Source organism: Lucilia cuprina, chromosome 6 (assembly GCF_022045245.1).
Source record: "Lucilia cuprina isolate Lc7/37 chromosome 6, ASM2204524v1, whole genome shotgun sequence".
Lineage (NCBI taxonomy): Eukaryota > Metazoa > Arthropoda > Insecta > Diptera > Calliphoridae > Lucilia > Lucilia cuprina.
Window position 1 is genome coordinate 23089542 of NC_060954.1, and position 17605 is coordinate 23107146.

At 30.0% G+C, this 17605-nt stretch overlaps 2 protein-coding genes across 2 annotated transcripts in view; both read left to right on the forward strand.

Annotated features, from left to right (window-relative positions):
• The window catches only part of LOC111687165 (muscarinic acetylcholine receptor DM1), a 158256-nt gene that overhangs the window by 46302 nt on the left and 94349 nt on the right, over positions 1-17605 (forward strand). The window contains exon 2 of the mRNA XM_046954437.1: positions 365-1307. Coding sequence (XP_046810393.1) covers positions 385-1307 — 923 coding nt within the window. The 5' untranslated portion in view covers positions 365-384. The remainder of the gene's footprint in view (positions 1-364; positions 1308-17605) is intronic.
• Positions 3726-5627, forward strand: LOC124420689. The gene is made up of 2 exons (XM_046954438.1): positions 3726-3831; positions 4001-5627. Exon 2 carries the CDS (start codon positions 4377-4379, stop codon positions 5610-5612), a length of 1236 nt encoding a protein of 411 aa, XP_046810394.1. The 5' UTR covers positions 3726-3831; positions 4001-4376; the 3' UTR covers positions 5613-5627.

Here is a 17605-nt window from a genome sequence, read left to right on the forward strand (position 1 = left end):
TCACATTTAAATAAGAAACACACTTCCTTTTGACATATCACTTATTCAAAAAATTTAAGTTCTTAAAATTTATCTAATTTACATACCACTAGAATTTTTGCAAGAGTACATTTATTAGTATATATTGTATTTTCCATATTTCTGCAAATAACTTTGGCAGATTTCAAGCTACGACAGTTTTGTATATCTCATTTTAATATATAAGAATTTGACTTATTAAAAAATCTTTAGTTAATAAAATTAATCAAATTGGGATACAATTACAATTTCAGTACAGAGTAAATTTCTTAGTATATTGTATATTCCCTATTCTTGCATTTTTTATACCTCATATATTTAATCATAATCTTTTGCTTTATTTCAGCTAACACGTATTGCAACACGATGACTCCTTACATAAGTTTAGCTCTCGCAGCTCATGGCCCACCGAATATATTAGAACCATTAGTGCCATCCTTTAGAACGACTACTACCACTTCTACTACCACAACAACGACATTTGCACCATTCCTATCAAAAAAAACATTTCAAGGTACAAGTATGTCTGAAGATCTGACCAATATAACTACCGTTATTGTTTTTGGAAATGATTCTGCTTTGAACCAAACTAATATTACAAACATTGTGGATCATCGAGGTCCTCGGTATTCTCTATCATCAATGATTTTCATGAGTGTTATTGCTGGTATACTAAGTTTACTGACAGTTGTTGGAAACGTGATGGTGATGATTTCATTTAAAATTGACAAGCAGCTCCAAACAATAAGCAATTACTTTCTATTTTCTTTGGCTATTGCTGATTTTGCAATTGGTTTAATATCAATGCCTTTGTTTGCAGTAACTACGATAGTGGGATACTGGCCTTTGGGACCTCATATATGCGATACATGGCTGGCATTAGATTATCTGGCATCAAATGCATCCGTACTTAATCTTCTCATCATTAGTTTTGATCGTTATTTTAGTGTTACGAGACCTCTTACTTACCGAGCTAAAAGAACGACCAATAGGGCTGCTGTTATGATAGCAGCAGCATGGGGTATAAGTCTAATTTTATGGCCTCCTTGGATATATAGTTGGCCATATATAGAAGGTAAACGCACTGTTCCGCAAGATGAATGCTACATTCAGTTTATTGAGACAAATCAGTATATCACGTTTTTAACGGCGTTAGCGGCATTTTATTTCCCTGTTACAATCATGTGCTTCCTATATTATCGCATTTGGAAAGAAACAAAAAAACGACAAAAGGATTTGCCCAATTTACAGGCTGGAAAAAAAGATGCATCTAAACGATCGAATTCAAGGTAAAATTGATATTTTTAAAGAAAAGTAACACACATGAAATTAATGCCTACTGTGTCACATTATTTGAAACTAGAGTAGATGAGTAAAAAAGAGTAGAAGAGTGAAAGATGATAAAAGGCTAGGTCAGATTATTTCTCACTTTCATATTTCATATTTTTTTAACTTTACAATTTTTAACCAATTTTTGATATTGATAATTATATAAGTATTTTAAATTCACTGTAATAATCCAAAATATTAATTTTGCGGTAATGTATGTACAAATCTGTTAATTAGTTGAAATCATGTAGATTTCTTATACACTATTGACAGTCTACTAGATTGATTTAAAACATGTCGACAATTTTTTTCGAACTATGAGATTTCCACGTTCCCACGAAAAACGATTCTTCGCACCGAAACGATTTGGAGTTGAACGAACTAAAAAAATAACAATAATTTTCGAATTATTTGCGTTTAATAAATTAATTAATTTACAAATGTATTTTTATACTCTTCACCTTCGTGAGAAGGGTATATATAAGTTTGTCATTCCGTTTGTATTTTTTCCGACCCTATAAAGTATATATATTCTGGATCCTTATAGATAGCGGGGTCGATTAAGCCATGTCCGTCTATCTGTCTGTTGAAATCAGTTTTTAGAGGTCCCCAGATATCGGCGAGATCCGAATCTTCAATAATTCAGTTAGATATGCTTTCGAGAAGGTCGCTATTTAAAATCAGCAAAATCGGTCTATAAATAACGGAGATATGAACAAAAATCCGAGACAACCTCTGAAAATTTCATCAAAAAAGCCACATTTTTTTCATGCTTTTTTTAAAAAGCAACAACAACACTGTGAATTGGATAAAGATGTACATGTGCGTGTGGAGATATATTTTGTTTTATTCAGCTGTGTATTTTTTTGTATGTTTGAATGCTGTTCTCACGAAGGTAAGTGGGTATAACAAGAACAAGGAGATAAAGCAGTAATATGTTGATAATACAGCTGATAATACAGTTTGACGGTGGTATTACAGTACAACGGTTAATATTTCTTTTTGCTACAGTTTATATTTGTATGTGTGTATGTTATGTGTGACATGTGTGCAGAGATACAAAATAAATAAAAACTGTTTTTTAAAACATACCTACTTGGTGAAGGGTACATTAGATTCGGCACAGACTGTCGATAGTTTTAACGTGAGCACCTGCCGTGTCGGCTCTATCTCACGGTGGTCTTTTTCATCCACTGGGTAGACTTGAGAACGGTCTACCATCGCACAGTGGTATAGGAAAAAAAAAAGAGGGAAATAATTCTAAACGGTTAATCCGATTTTAATGAAATTTGGTATGCACAAAGAGGAGTTAGATGTGTCTTTGAGGAAGATTTATGAGTGAGAATTTTGCCAAAAAACTATAGTATAATTTTAAAAGACGTAGGACCACCACATAAAAACAACTAAAAATAGATCAGGAAATTTTTAGAATAAGAAATTAAACCAAAATATATATTAAAGCAAAGGAGATAGCACACACATGTAAGCGTATTGTTTGTAAATCTTCTCAAGGAGTAGTTACATTTTAAATTCTTGTTCATGTCATTCAGATCACAACTGTTAATTGAAAATACCTCAAACATTTTAAGAAAAGGTATCATAGAATCATAAATTTTTTCTTTTTTTACAAACGGGACCATATAATTATAAAAATTAAGCAAAGCTAATTGCAAAGTCGAACTTTTTTGTTTTTAACTTATGGTATGTTTCACTGGCTTGAAATCTGCTAGATTTGCGTAAACCTCTTTAAGGTGTTTCCACTGAGCTTACTCGTTTTTGATATTCTAGTTTTCAAACAAATTCTGTCACTTTATTTTGTCATATCCACTATAAAGTTAATTTTATATAAAATTACATATTAAAAATACAAAATTACAGTTGTAAACAAATAAATTTATTTATTAAATGCCACTAATTTTAAAATTATAATTTGTTATTATTTTCACTTCGAAATTAATTGTCACTTTTTCGATGAAAACATTCAATTTGAATGGATAGCTTTGCTTATCCTAGACACATCGCATTGTTGCATAAGCAAATCTTGTTCGAAAAAATACAATTTCAACATGTTTTAAATCAAATGTAGTAGATTAACTAGATATGAATGTGTCAAAAAATTATGGGAAATCTACATGATTTCAACTAGTTTTGCCCAAATCAACTAGATTTGCTCAAACGCCTCAGTGGAAACATAGCATTAATATAACGATTTGAAAGTATTGAAACTTTTCTAAAATAAATATATTTCCTAAATAATTTCCTTCAGTGTGCCAAAAATATATACATATGTGTTTTTTGTTCTAGATTTGTGTACAAGTAGTCTTTATATTTAAAAACAAAAGAAATGAAAGCTTTTTTAGTACCTTAATAAGATTTATCTCGTTCGCATGTATCATTTCCCGGTTCCTACATTAAAAATATATAAATATTTTCTATTAAATATACTTCAATAACTGATCGAAATTAACAAACACCTGTGGATTTGTAATAAAAAATAGAGTTATAATATTCAGATAAATATTAAAAATATTAATTATTTTGAATAATAATTGTAGATTTATCTTGCAAATGCAAAAAAAATATTTAATAATGATGTAATAAATGTTTTTTTTTTTTTTTTTTTTTGTATATTGCAAATTATTGAACTTGAAAGTGTTTTGGCATAAAAGCTTTTCGTCTTGTAGCGAAAAAGACAAACAGACAGCAAATTTTTTATGATGTGAAGGAAACAACACTTATACATACATACATATACAAGAAATTTGTTTACAAACAAATTCATTGTTTATACGCAATATTTTAAATAAAAACAATAACAATTTAGAATGATCGATAACATAAAAGAGAATAAAGCGAGAGAAGAAAACGAAAGCGGATGATAGTGAGAGAGCTTAATGAAAAGTATCACTAACAACGTGTATATTAATGTATTAAACGACACAAATAAAAAATACCGTAAATAATAAATACATTAACATATTTACTTTTAAAATAAAAATCGTAAAAAGGAACATCTAAAAAATTTAAATATGGCTAAAAAATGTAGCGTGCGTTCATTGAGTGATAGTTCTTTGGGAGAGTTGGCTAATTTGATTGTATCGACGCTCGGATATGCAAAGTATGCACCGGACGTTGATCTCGATATTAACATTGTTATGGTTGAAATCAACCAATATTTAGAAATGGCTGGTGCAACGTCAAACATCTATCAGGATTTATTACGGGTAATTCTCAGTTCCGACTACTTGGATGCTAGTATGCGTTTCACCTGTTTGCAGATGTTGTTAAATTGTGGAGTTTCCTTTCTGGTTACCGAGGTATTTCCATTTTCATATTATGAAAAAATACTACAGGTGATTGCAGCGCAAGGAGCTGGCTTACGTGTTCTTAATTTGAAAGGAATTTGGGTTAAGGATGAACACATGCACTACATGTTCGAAATTGTCAAGAAATGCCAATATCTTACAAAGCTCTTTGTTCCTTATATAGCTAACGATGATCTGCTGCAAGTGATTGGAAAAAATTGTAAACGATTGCAAGTACTAGACATATCTGGAGAGACGGATATTACCGAAAATGGAATAGAATATCTTAGCAAGGGGTTATGTGCGCAGCGTTTAACTGTCATTGACATCGGTATGCCAGGAGAGGAAAATATTTGTTACTCTGATATTGCCCTTATTTTAGAAAATTGTCCCAATGTTGAAACTTTGTCAACGTATTCGTTCGTGGGACCTGCACTGAAATTTGTTCATGATAATGTTGACAAGAACTTTACTTGCAAATTGAAATATCTCCATGATACAGCTTCAGATGAAGAAGCTGTGAAAATAATAGTCAAGACGTGTCCAAATCTGGAGTCAATTTATTTGGATACTCCAAAGATTGGGTGTTTGCGAGCACTCGCTAATACTCAATTGCGAAAACTTAAAATATATAAATTTTCATCAAATGAATTGGTAAAGTTACTCGAAAATATCGGGCGAAATTTAGTCCATCTTACAATGATTAAAAGCAATGGTGATTTGGATTTGAATGTTTTGGCGCGAATGTGTCCTGGTCTAATAGATTTAGACTGCTATATGATGGATGGTTTAATTTATGCCAATTCTAATCACTGTCGTTTTACTTGCTTAGAGGGTCTTGAAATGTTAAGCAGTCCTATGACCAATATGGCTTTAAAAGCGCTAATATGCAACAATACACAACTGAAGCGATTGGCTGTCGATAGTGTTTCATTCAGCGATGAAGATATAGTAAGGTAATGTATTTGTAATAATAGATCTAAATGAAAAATTATTGCATTCCTCAGTTTAAAAGTACGACATGAAATAACTGCCCAATGGAGCCAAATTGGATTTTGACTTTGAGATCCAAAAGCCTTTTTCGATAAAAGCATTCCTTCAAACTCAATTGTTGATATTTTATAGCTGATTTTTTTATTCTAGACAGAAAATGGTGTTGCAAAACAATTTTGAAAATAAATTTCGACTTGTTTTAAAACTAGTGGATTAATTAATTTGGCATGTGTTAAAAAATTTTTCACCTTCTGTATTACGACGACGTTTTCCAAACATTTTTGAGTTTTTGGTCTCACTCTGGTGTTTTGGGGTTTACGAAAATATTTTCTTTATAGTCATAAGATGTTTGCTATACTGACGACAGCAAACATCTTTCCACCAAATTCCTATGGCAGTATAGTTGGTGAGACTGTCGAGAGTTTTAACGTGAGCACCTGCCGTGTCGGCCTTATCTCACGGTGGTCTTTTTCATCCACAGGGTAGACTTGAGAACGGTCTACCATCGCCCCTTTGTCTTCAATGAAGAACTCAGGTGGCAATTTTTGCACATTGGCTATGACCGGTCCATGCGCAAGTACTTTGCTGGAGTACTCGAGCTATCTAATCTCTTGCCAAAGTAGTCACGTTGAAAGACAACCACACTACTATGGCTCAGTTGATTCGGCAACAGCACCTAGAGAAGTAACCGGTGGACCGAAGCACGATCCATCAATAAGCCGTAGACATTGTTCTTACTCACAGTGACACGCTGTGGCAAGTCTGATATGAACAGAGTATACTCTGAACATAAATGGACAAGGAAGGAAAATTAATTCGGTATCTCTTGTATATGATATCTTTCATCCATCATCATTCAACCCAGCACACATCTCATTTATTCGACACATTCATAGAGAAAAACATACGACACATTCATTTAGGCATACGGGTGGATGAGTCCCGCATACCTCACATTCATTCTTTATCATATACAATTGACACCAACTCATTTCCAACGCTTAGTCCCACAGTCACTCCTCTGTGGGGTATCTGTTGATTTTCGGCAACAGCACCGAACCTTATCCCGAAATATTGACTATTATCATGCATCAGTCTTTTAACCGCCACTTATTCTCTTCCCGCGAATTTGGGTTCAACCAACAGCCACTACGTGGATCCCGAAGGAACCTCAACCAACTGACCAGCCAGGACATAGTCCTGCGGGCAACTGGCCACCCGTAGTACCAGATTATGCGGTGCTCTGGTCAGACCTCTGGCAATCTATGCAAGGACTAAGCCAAGCAGTAGACTGAGACACCTATTTTTCAATCCCGGTCAGATTGGAGGTATTGGGCTCTCTTTATACCCCGGGATTGCAATAACACCAAGGCGGAGGTCTTCGCCAAGGTAACATGCCCCCGGGGGGATTAAATTCGGCACAGTCGAATATAGAAATATTACTTGTTTTACTTTAAATGTTTAACATTAAATAATATTAACTTTATTATGAAAATATAGTAAGCTCCGCTGAAACACCGAATCTAATAGATTTCATGTCATAGCAACTTTTGCAGAAACGAAGAACTGAATATTGCAAAACAAATATTATTTTTACTATATTTTCAATGAACAAATATTAGTCGTGGTACTTGAAAACATCTGATTTCAACTGGGAATAAATGGTTCAGTGAAATTCGAAGAAATTGTGCCTCGTGCACATTTTCAAGTGACTGTGTAATTTATTCTTAGCGCTTCTTTTAGCCTACACTATATGGTTTCTTAAGAATCGGCATAATGGGATAATTTGTACTCTTGACATTTGTATACATATGCATGTATATTAAGGTGGGTCGAAAATAGGCTTTTCTCACGGATCAACTTCTAATAGTGAAATTATGTTGTATTTTATCGTCAAATGGAAGACTGTAAGACAGTAATGAGTTATTTACGTTTAAGTGATTTTCGATAGGGGACTTTGTATGGGAGCTATGACCAAATATGGACCGATCAGAGCTATGATCAGTTATAAACTGATCAAAAAAAACGTTCATAGTAATATTTCAAAATATATGAGAAATACTTGTATCAAACTTTATATGGATGTCTTAATTGAGTAATGAGTTATGTGCGTTTAAGTGATTTTCGGGAGAGGACTTAGTATGAACCGATCAGAAAAAACTTTCATAGTAATATTTCTGTATATAAGAGCAATACTTGTACCAAATTTTATATGGATATCATAATTAAGTAATGAATTATGTGCGTTTAAGTTATTCTCGGGAAGAGACCATGTATGGAAGCTATGTTCAATTATGAACCGATCCAGAAGTTTTTTCTGAATGAATTCTATTGACATAAGATTTTAATTTGTAACATTTTTTTGAAGATTTCGACATTGTGACGAATGTTATTAACAAAAAACAAAAATTTTCCGGGAATATGTGCTTTTGTATGAAATTGTGGACATTCTGGCAATTTTCAAAAAAACAAAAATTTTCCGGGAATATGTGCATTTGTATGGGAGGTATATGAAATTGTGGACATTCTGGCAATTTTCAGCTTGAATCAAGCTCTTATGTATAAACTAATGTGTAATGATTTTCATGGAATTGTCTCACATAGTTTTCGATAAAATTACATCAGAATGTGTAAAAAATGCTTATTTTTCGGGGTTGTTTTAAATTTTGATTTTTAACTTTTCCCGGTGTGAACCAAATTTGCTCATTTTTAATACCAAACAACTTATGAAAATGAAGATCATTTTGGGTGAATTTCGTTAAATGCTACGGACATAGCTAAATCGATTCCTAAATATATATACTTTGTTCGGTCTCAGATGAATATTTCTTGGTGTTACATACGGAATACGGAAGGTTTTTATTATTTTTATATTATTGAATTTTATGATGGCAAATTCAGGAACGAAATCCAGTTTATATAATAAGTATCAAAATTCGGCGTATGAAGGCAAAATAACTGTAATACGGCTTTTTATACAAAATTAACCATAAAAAACTGTTTCATAATTACAACGCACTCTTTGAAATAAGTACAAACAATATTGAAAAATTTTAAATAATTTGGAAAAATTACAACTTATTATTATGAATGGAAAGTTGTCTATGCTTCTAAATGTTATTTAATTTGATATGATAAAAATTAAGCAATTGTTATATCCTACACCACTTTAGTGGGGTAGGGAATTGTAGGGATTTGTGCTGATGTTTGTAACATACAAAAATATTCGTCCTATAAAGTATACCAATCGGCTTAGAATCATTTTCTGAGTCGATTAAGCTATGTCCATTTTTAACATATATACTGACTGGTGTAGGATATCATATGGTCGGCTACGCCCGACTATACATTCATACTTGTTTTCGGTTATTTTTGCTTTAATGTGTCTTGTAGTACTAGTAAATTACTCTATGCCAAAAAATGCCCCTAATTGGTCAAAGGACCAATTTTTTAATGAGGATTATATCTAGTGACTGTTTTCCCAGATAAACAACAATCTAACATGGGTCACTTTTTGGAGGATTTAAGATTGTGATGATACAAATTGAAATATTTTTTATCAAAATTCAGTATAAAACCTTTAAAATATTGCTTCTAATGTTTCATCTTAATCTATGGAATAACAACACAATCTTTACAAACTTAACCTCACATACAATAAAACAAATTTAAGAACCAATCCAATAATATCTAATATCGTATTACATAGATTTGTTAATGAATTTGTATACTAATTAAATATTTTTTTCCATTTTCAGGAATTAAAATTTCCATTTACTGAAAATACAATTACCATTTAAAAGAATTTTTAAAATATTTTTATTTTGAAATTTTGGATCTATCAAAGAAATATTCTCAAACAATATTTACTAAATTGTTATCAAATAATTATACATAATGTTAATACTGATTGATTAACGATTCATATCTTCAGAATTTAAAATAGCTGCATAAGTAGATTATAGAATGCTAAACGCAATAGCAAATGGGTCTTAAAATATAGGGGCAGAAATATTTTATCATCTCCAGATGCAATATTGATAAACATTTCATATAAGAGTATATTATTGTAAATTTAAATGCGCTGTAATTTCGATTCAATAATTAAGGACTTGTTTCATAAAATATTTTCTAGAGCATTTATTTTTCTATTTTAAAATATATTTAAAAATGAATGTGTGTTTGTTTGTATGTTTGAACGCTATAGACTACTAAACGGTCATGTAAATATTTTGGGTAATAAATTGCGGCACCTCCCATATAAATAAAAAAAATTGTTTATCTTGAGTTAATATAACAGTTAGAATCCTCAAATTTTATCGGAGCCACTTTAGTGGCAATATGATTATTACGGATAAAAAGTGGGCGGACTAGCGTTAGAGGACGTGGCACCTCCCATATAAATTTAATACAAAAATTTGTTTATCTTGGAATCTTAAAATTTTGCATGAATAATTTAACATACATGTTAACATTTTGGGTATTCGTTTATCTGGGAAACTAATACAACTAAATTCTTAAAATTATGCACATTTTTAAGAAAAAAGAGCGGACTTTCATCTGATGGTCTTGGAGCCCCCATATAAAGAAAATAGAAAAAAATTGTATATCTTAGAAACTATTAGAGCTAGAATCTTCAAATTTTATATAAATAACTTTGACATTCATGCGAACATTTAGAAAATAACGGACGGACTTTCAATGGGGGGCTTGGCACCAAATATATGAATTAAATACAAAATTTCGTATAATGTGATAATTCAAATTTTTCATAGATATATATATATATAAATTGGAGAACTTGCAATAATTTGCTTGGCATCTCTCATATGTAACATATTGTTAATCTTGAAATCTATTGTGGTTAGAATTTTTAAAATCTTTAAGTGGGTTTTTTTTTATTTATAGTAGAGGGTAAAACAAGAAATATTATATATCCCAAGGCATAAGAATTAAATTATTTAAAAAAAGAATATATTAAATTTTATCAATTAAGAAATAAATATATTATTAGTGAATTATTTTAGAATTTTAATGAAATATATTGTCATTAAGAGAAATTGTAATAAACCTTTAAGAAACATTTATAATTTAGTAACTAAATAAATTATTTTTTGGTAATTATATATTTAATTTCGATTGGGGTAGCGAAGCACACCGGGTATTAGCTAGTTTTAAAATAAATTTCAATATTGTTTTAATAAACAGAACTATATTCTTTAATTTTTCGCAAAAGAAAATTTCTTATCTTAATTTTTTAATGGTATACAAATAAAAATAGGACTCTTAAAGATAAAAACATTCTCTACAAAATTTTATGTAGAAGTACCGTTATATCAATATATTTTTGAGATAACGGTGCATTTGTAAAATAGCCAATATTAGAAAACATAACATTTCACATGACATAACAAACATAACATTTCTATGGGTCATATTACATATCAATCAAATTATATTTCAAAAACCATATATATAAATTATTAATCGAGATATAATAAATTACACTAGTTTACAAATTAATATTTTTGTTTGCTCATGGAACCTAACAATCTAATCAGAAAAAAATCAATGATATAAAATTTACGTCTTCATTACCCACATTTTATCGGATTTCTTTATTTTTCACCCTATTTTTTTTTTCAATAAAAAAATAAAATTTTAAAAAATCATTGACAAGTTATTCCTGAATTACTAAAACTAACTAAATTGAATTTACCCCTCATATTTCATTGCTCACATTCTTACTAATACTTTTTCCGCAAAACTCTTTGAAGTGTGAGTAAGAAAAATTGCATTTGTTCATCAAAATTGAAGATTAGTTGTGTTTTTTTTTCGAAGTTTATATAAATATTCAGTACAAATTTAAGTAGGTATAAATTTCATAAGTAACGATGGATATACATACCTAAAAATTAAGTATGGGTAACAAGTATGGATAAAAATATACCGGGATTTGAAAAATAAATCCCGGGATTTTTTCGGGATTAGGATATCCCGAAACCCGGGATTTGCTTCAAAAAAATGTTTTTATTTTCTCTTTTAAGCCACAATTTTCATAAAATTGCCAATTACGACCTTATTTTATTTCTGATTTATGTAAAACAAAATTCAGCTACACTCTTACAAATTTTCATGTAAATTTACTCTAGGTACTCTAGGTAGGTAACCGGACTCCTAGTATAATTAGTGTAAAAATACATTTCGAAAAGTGTTTGAAATTTTTACATACAATGTATGTAAAAACATTTCAATTCTATTTAAAATTACACATTTTTTGTTTAAAAATAAAAGTTAAAAACGTATACTTATGTGTATATAATGTAATTTTAAATTTTTCGGATAATGGTTCGAAAGATGAAAATACATAAAATTGATTTTCTAAAAGTCTTTATTAAATTATTATGCAATAAATCTGTAGTTCACATACATAATAATCTTAAAAAATGATCCGTTTGAAAATTCCACCGACTGATATTCTTCATAGTCATACATCAATGAGAAGGTATGTTAAATCTTAATATTTCAGTTGATTTTAACATTATCCAAGCTACAAATGACACCAGGGCCAAATTTTATGTTATTGATTTTTGTTGACATTTTTATATTTCTCGTTTTAAGTAAAATTCCGAACATTGTGTCTAAAATATAAAAATTACAAACAAAATGTGTAATTATAAAGCTAAAATGTTTATTATATTAGAAACATGTTTACAAGTAATCGAAATACTGCATTTTGTAGGTAGTTTTACAGGGAAAGTATGTAATATATTCTTATAAACATTTTATGTTTAAATTTACATATTATTTGTAATTTTCTCTACAAACTTGCATACTTTATAGTAGCTATTTTACATGCATTTTTTAGGGTATAGTTTTATACGTATTTGAAAATTTTATTTTTTTTTAAATGGAATGATTCCAAGCGCACACATCGAAATGTTGGTAATAGACCTAAAAAGTATACACATTCTGTGTCTGTAAGTTGATAGTGCGAGTTAGAAGACACAGAAGAATACAAGTTTAATTTTTCAAGATTTTGCAATTCAAACTTTTTACAAATCTGAGATTAGCTTGATCTGCATTGATATAAAATTTTCAATAATATTTATGTAAAATTCAAATTTTTTCAAAGAAAAATATTGATGTTCGAATAATTGAATTATGTTCTGTTATAATTATAAATACGCATGGAACCGTATAAGGTTTTACACCACTTTAGTAGGATGCTATATTGTGCTGACGCATAACAATATTGGTCCCATACCCACCTTAAAGTATACCAATCGACTTAGAATCGTTTTATGAAGCGATTTAATTATGGTTCCGGATATTACTTTTCCATTATCCCCCATTCAACTGAACTCGCCGAAAAGGGCTTTAAAGTTCATAATTACATTTAATATACTCGTATCTCGACAAAAAGCTGCAAAACCAAGTTCCATACTAGTCTTTATCACCCTGATCAATTTTATAATTGTAGGGCCTCATTTAACCCTAGCTCCTATAAAAAGCCCCCTTCAAATATTTACTTTAATATCCACAATTCTATTCAACAATAAATGTATGTATATCTGATGCAAGGGATAATTCAAATTAATTGTTTTATTATGAAAACCAATTCACATTTTACTTTTTCAACAGTTGTAGGGTATTATATGGTCGGCCTCTCCCGACTATAATTTCTTACTTTTTTATTTAGAAAGTATGTATTTAATAAGTTTAAGAAATTATGAAATTCTAAAAGTTTATTTAAAAATTATAATTTAGATTGATTTAATTTAAATACATCTTCTTTTAACTAAATTTCAACAAATTTTATTTACAAACATGATGATTTGAAGATTTTCATATATAAAATAATTAAATTCTTTTAATCCCGAAATCCCGTAAAATCCCGAATGTTTAATGTTACTGTTACTGTTTTATTCGAATTGGTTATATTTATAGATATAAATTTCAGAAAAAAACGCAGATATTATTGCAATTTAATTCTTAAAGTAGAATTACCCGAACGTTGCTGTCCATGTACTGTAACATATCGTACGGGAAACACGTTTGTGCACTTATAGAACATTTAAAAACGTAACGCTTGTTTTGAAAATAAACACAAAATTATTTATGTTTTCAGACTTTTTTAATATAAAAGTAAATTCATTCGCAATAATTTGCTTATTTTATTATTTCCTTAAGACTATTCTATCAAAAATTATAAAAAGCAAAAAATAAATTTATGGGAGTTTATGGGTTAATGGCGTCCATATTGCATAAAACTCTTGATTTTTATTTACAATATAATAAAAAAGCTAATTTTGCAAAATATTACATTAAAATGGGTATTTTTTACTGTTTTATTCCCTAATCTGTTGTCCATAAATCCCTATGAGTTCTCCCAAAAATATTGAAATTTGTTTAACAAAGTATCAAAAAAAACTAAAATTTTAATTTGGAAACGACAGTTAAAAATATCAAAATTTTTCGACCATAGCTGAGAACAGGTTTACGTTACTCTATAAGGACAAAAACTCACATTTAAGTAACTACAGATGTATTTTAGGTAATTTCAAAATAATAATTTCAAAAATATATTTATTTTTTATCACATTTCGAATTCAAGTGCTTTGAGGCACGATAATGGCCTGGGGAATTTTTAATAACTTTTACATTTTTCAACCAATTTTTGTGTACAAAATACAAAACAAATTAATGACAAAACTTTTGTGAAAACTGAAAAAAAATCATATTTTCCCCTTGTAAATGCATCTTCAAACTTTAGAGCCGTTGCGGCACCAGTTAACGTAATCATCAGGGAAACCGAAAACATGCTCTAAAAAAAGTGTTTTAAGCGCTTTAAATATGCCGTAAAAAACTCAAAATATGCTCTTAAAATTTAAAATATATGCTCCAACCTAACTCTAAGAATGTATTAGTAGAATTCTCAAGCCAACATAGTTGCAAAAAATCGGATTTAAAAATTAAAAAAAAATATTTTCATTTGTATTTGTATTTTAAAAGATTTCTTTAAATATTTTGCAACATAATTTATCTATAAACATTATATATGAACGTATCTTTGCTTTTTAATCTGCAATATTGAAATAATAATTAAGTTAGTTGAAATATTTTTTTCTTGTACCATCGGTTTTATGTCCGATTTAAAATATAATGCTTTATTGAATAAAAAACTATAACATAACGATTTTTTTTTTCAAAATTGTAAAATAGGCTAAAAAATTAAAAAAAAAAATATAAAAAATAGAATATTATTTTTTTTAAATAAAGTTTTGAAAAGAAAATTAAAAATGTATAAAAACGAAGCGAAAACATCAAAATATGCACTAAAAGAGTAAAATATGCTCTAAAAACTCGAAAATATGCGTTAAATATGTTAAAAAGTCAAATCATGCAAAATTATACTCTTATGGGTAAAATATGCAAAAATATGCTCTAACAAATCGATGCCAAAATTCTCAAATTGGTCTGAAACGTGTAAATATCTTATCCATGAGTCCATACGACGCACCACAAAAAACATGCATTTGCATATTTTGGTTTCCCTGGTAATCATATTGACCTAATTTTTTGCACGACTTATTTTTATAACCCATAGAACAATTTTAGTGGGGGAACGGCCTGTAGGATAAATTTTTTTCCTTCATACAAGCTCTGGGAGGTTTTATTCAAAAAAAAATCGTTTTAATTCATTTAATAAACAGACATAATTCCACTTTCGATCGGGATGGAATCCTGTTATAGTTCTTATAGCAATAATTGCAAAATTTAATGACTTCAGAAGTAATGAATTTGGAATCAAATAAAAAAGATGAAAATCATTGCTTCTGTAGGCTACAAAGGAATAGTGCTGGAAAGGTTCGTAATTGTTTACGACAAACTGTTCATGAAGGGGCATGGGTGATTGCTGGGAGGCGTTTAAAAAACTTGGATGAGAATGAGCAAAAATCAAAAGATGAAGAACTCAAACAGTATTAAAGAAAAAAGTTTACTAATTTTACCGTCAGGAATGAAAATAACATATTGTAAGTTTTGAATAGATTTTAATTAATATTTTTGTAGAAAATAATAAATCGAAAGAAGTAGTATTATTTGTTTTTGCTTTAAAAAAGTTCAAATAAATCTGAAAACTTAGATTTTATATTTCTTTCAGGATTAAACTAAAATATATCACATTTTTTTAAATAATACGTTGATCAGAGCAAGTTATACTCATTAATAATACCCATTGAAATATTTTTTTGACAGACATTTCAACTACGAAAATATGGTTTTTGTAGCACCATTTCTTCAATGGTTCCGGCCGAATTTCGACCGCGGGGCGAACTATAGTATATATATTAATACGCAAAGCCAAAACGATTGGGAACATTTTTCGGCTCTATTACTTAATCGATTTTCTTGATTCTTTTTTTTAATACAGATTGGCGAACCTCACTGCAGAATCTATATATGACACAATCACATAAACATGTGCTTGAATTAAAAAATAGAAAACAAAATAAGAATGCAAAACAACAACACTACATTTTTTTCATTTTAGAAAAAAGAGAGGAGAGTGTGAAAACAGCCCAGCGGTAAAAATACACATTGTGTACTCGCTTATCTAAGCAGTATTTCGTGGCAGTCAGTGGTGATGCTTTCACTTATTCTTCCACTTAGATTTAACATAAAAGTGTCCTAGGCTGCCTCATCGATGTGCTCTCGCTTAGAATGTAAGCCACAATATCATTAAGACAAATTAAAATTTCACTTACATAATGTGTGGAGTTCTAAGCGAAGTTAAAGAGACGCCTATAAACGCTTGCAAAAAATAATGTAATGTATGTAGATTACAGCTCTATTTGCATTTGTAAGTTACATTATTATTAATTTAAAAATTTAAAAGTAAATAAGAATTATGAAAATCATATATATAAATACGCAAAGCCAAAACGATTGGGAACATTTTCCGGCTCTATTACTTGACCGATTTTCTTGATTCTTTTTTGTTTAATACAGATTGGCAAGCCTCACTGCAGAATCTATATATGATTAAAATCGGTTCAGTATTTTCGGAAATATAAGCGTTTAAAGTTTCTACCAATACACAATCACACAAATATGTGCTTGAATTAAAAAATAGAAAACAAAATAAGAATGCAAAACAACAACACTGCATTTTAGAAAAAAGAGAGGAGAGTGTGAAAACAGGTTACTTGTCTGTTGATGTTTTCTTTTTCTATTTGACAGTGATATTTTTGTTGTTGTTTTTAATACGATTTTTAACATTTTCAAAATAAGATTTTATTGTTTTTGCTAAATTGTGAATGTAATAATGATGTATTATGGTGTGTGATACAAAAGGATGTTGGTGTTTGACCTGGGAAAACATTAGTGGGACAATAATTCTACATAAATGTTAGTTTTTAGGAATTTTAATGATGGATATATTTACCGACAGCCAGAAGGCAATTAGGGCGATATCAGGTGATAGAATTAAATCTAAGACCGTATTGGATTGTAAGAAAGCTTTAACTTAATACTCTCCCAGAGGTAGGGTTTACATCATATGGGTACCAGGCCACTCGGGAGTAGTCGGCAACGAAAGGGGGAATGTAATAGCTGTAATGGGAAGGGAGCTCGATGTAGTTAACCTGACAAACGCAAAACCATTCGACGCAACAAAAGCCGAATAAAACATATGGATGAGGTAATCCCATAAGGCCTCTATGGGTTGACCCTGATGAGAGCAAGACGAGAAATTTCCTCAAAATGAGCAAGTCTGAGGTTAGTATGATGGTACGTATTCTAAGTGGACACACAGGATTACGTGCACATCTATACAAAATTGGACGTGCGGATTTAGACGAATGTAGAGCACGTGGAGAGGACAGTGAAACTCTGGAGCACTTTCTTTGCCACTGTCAGGCATTCGTCGATGTTAGATCCAAGTATCTTCGAAGTGA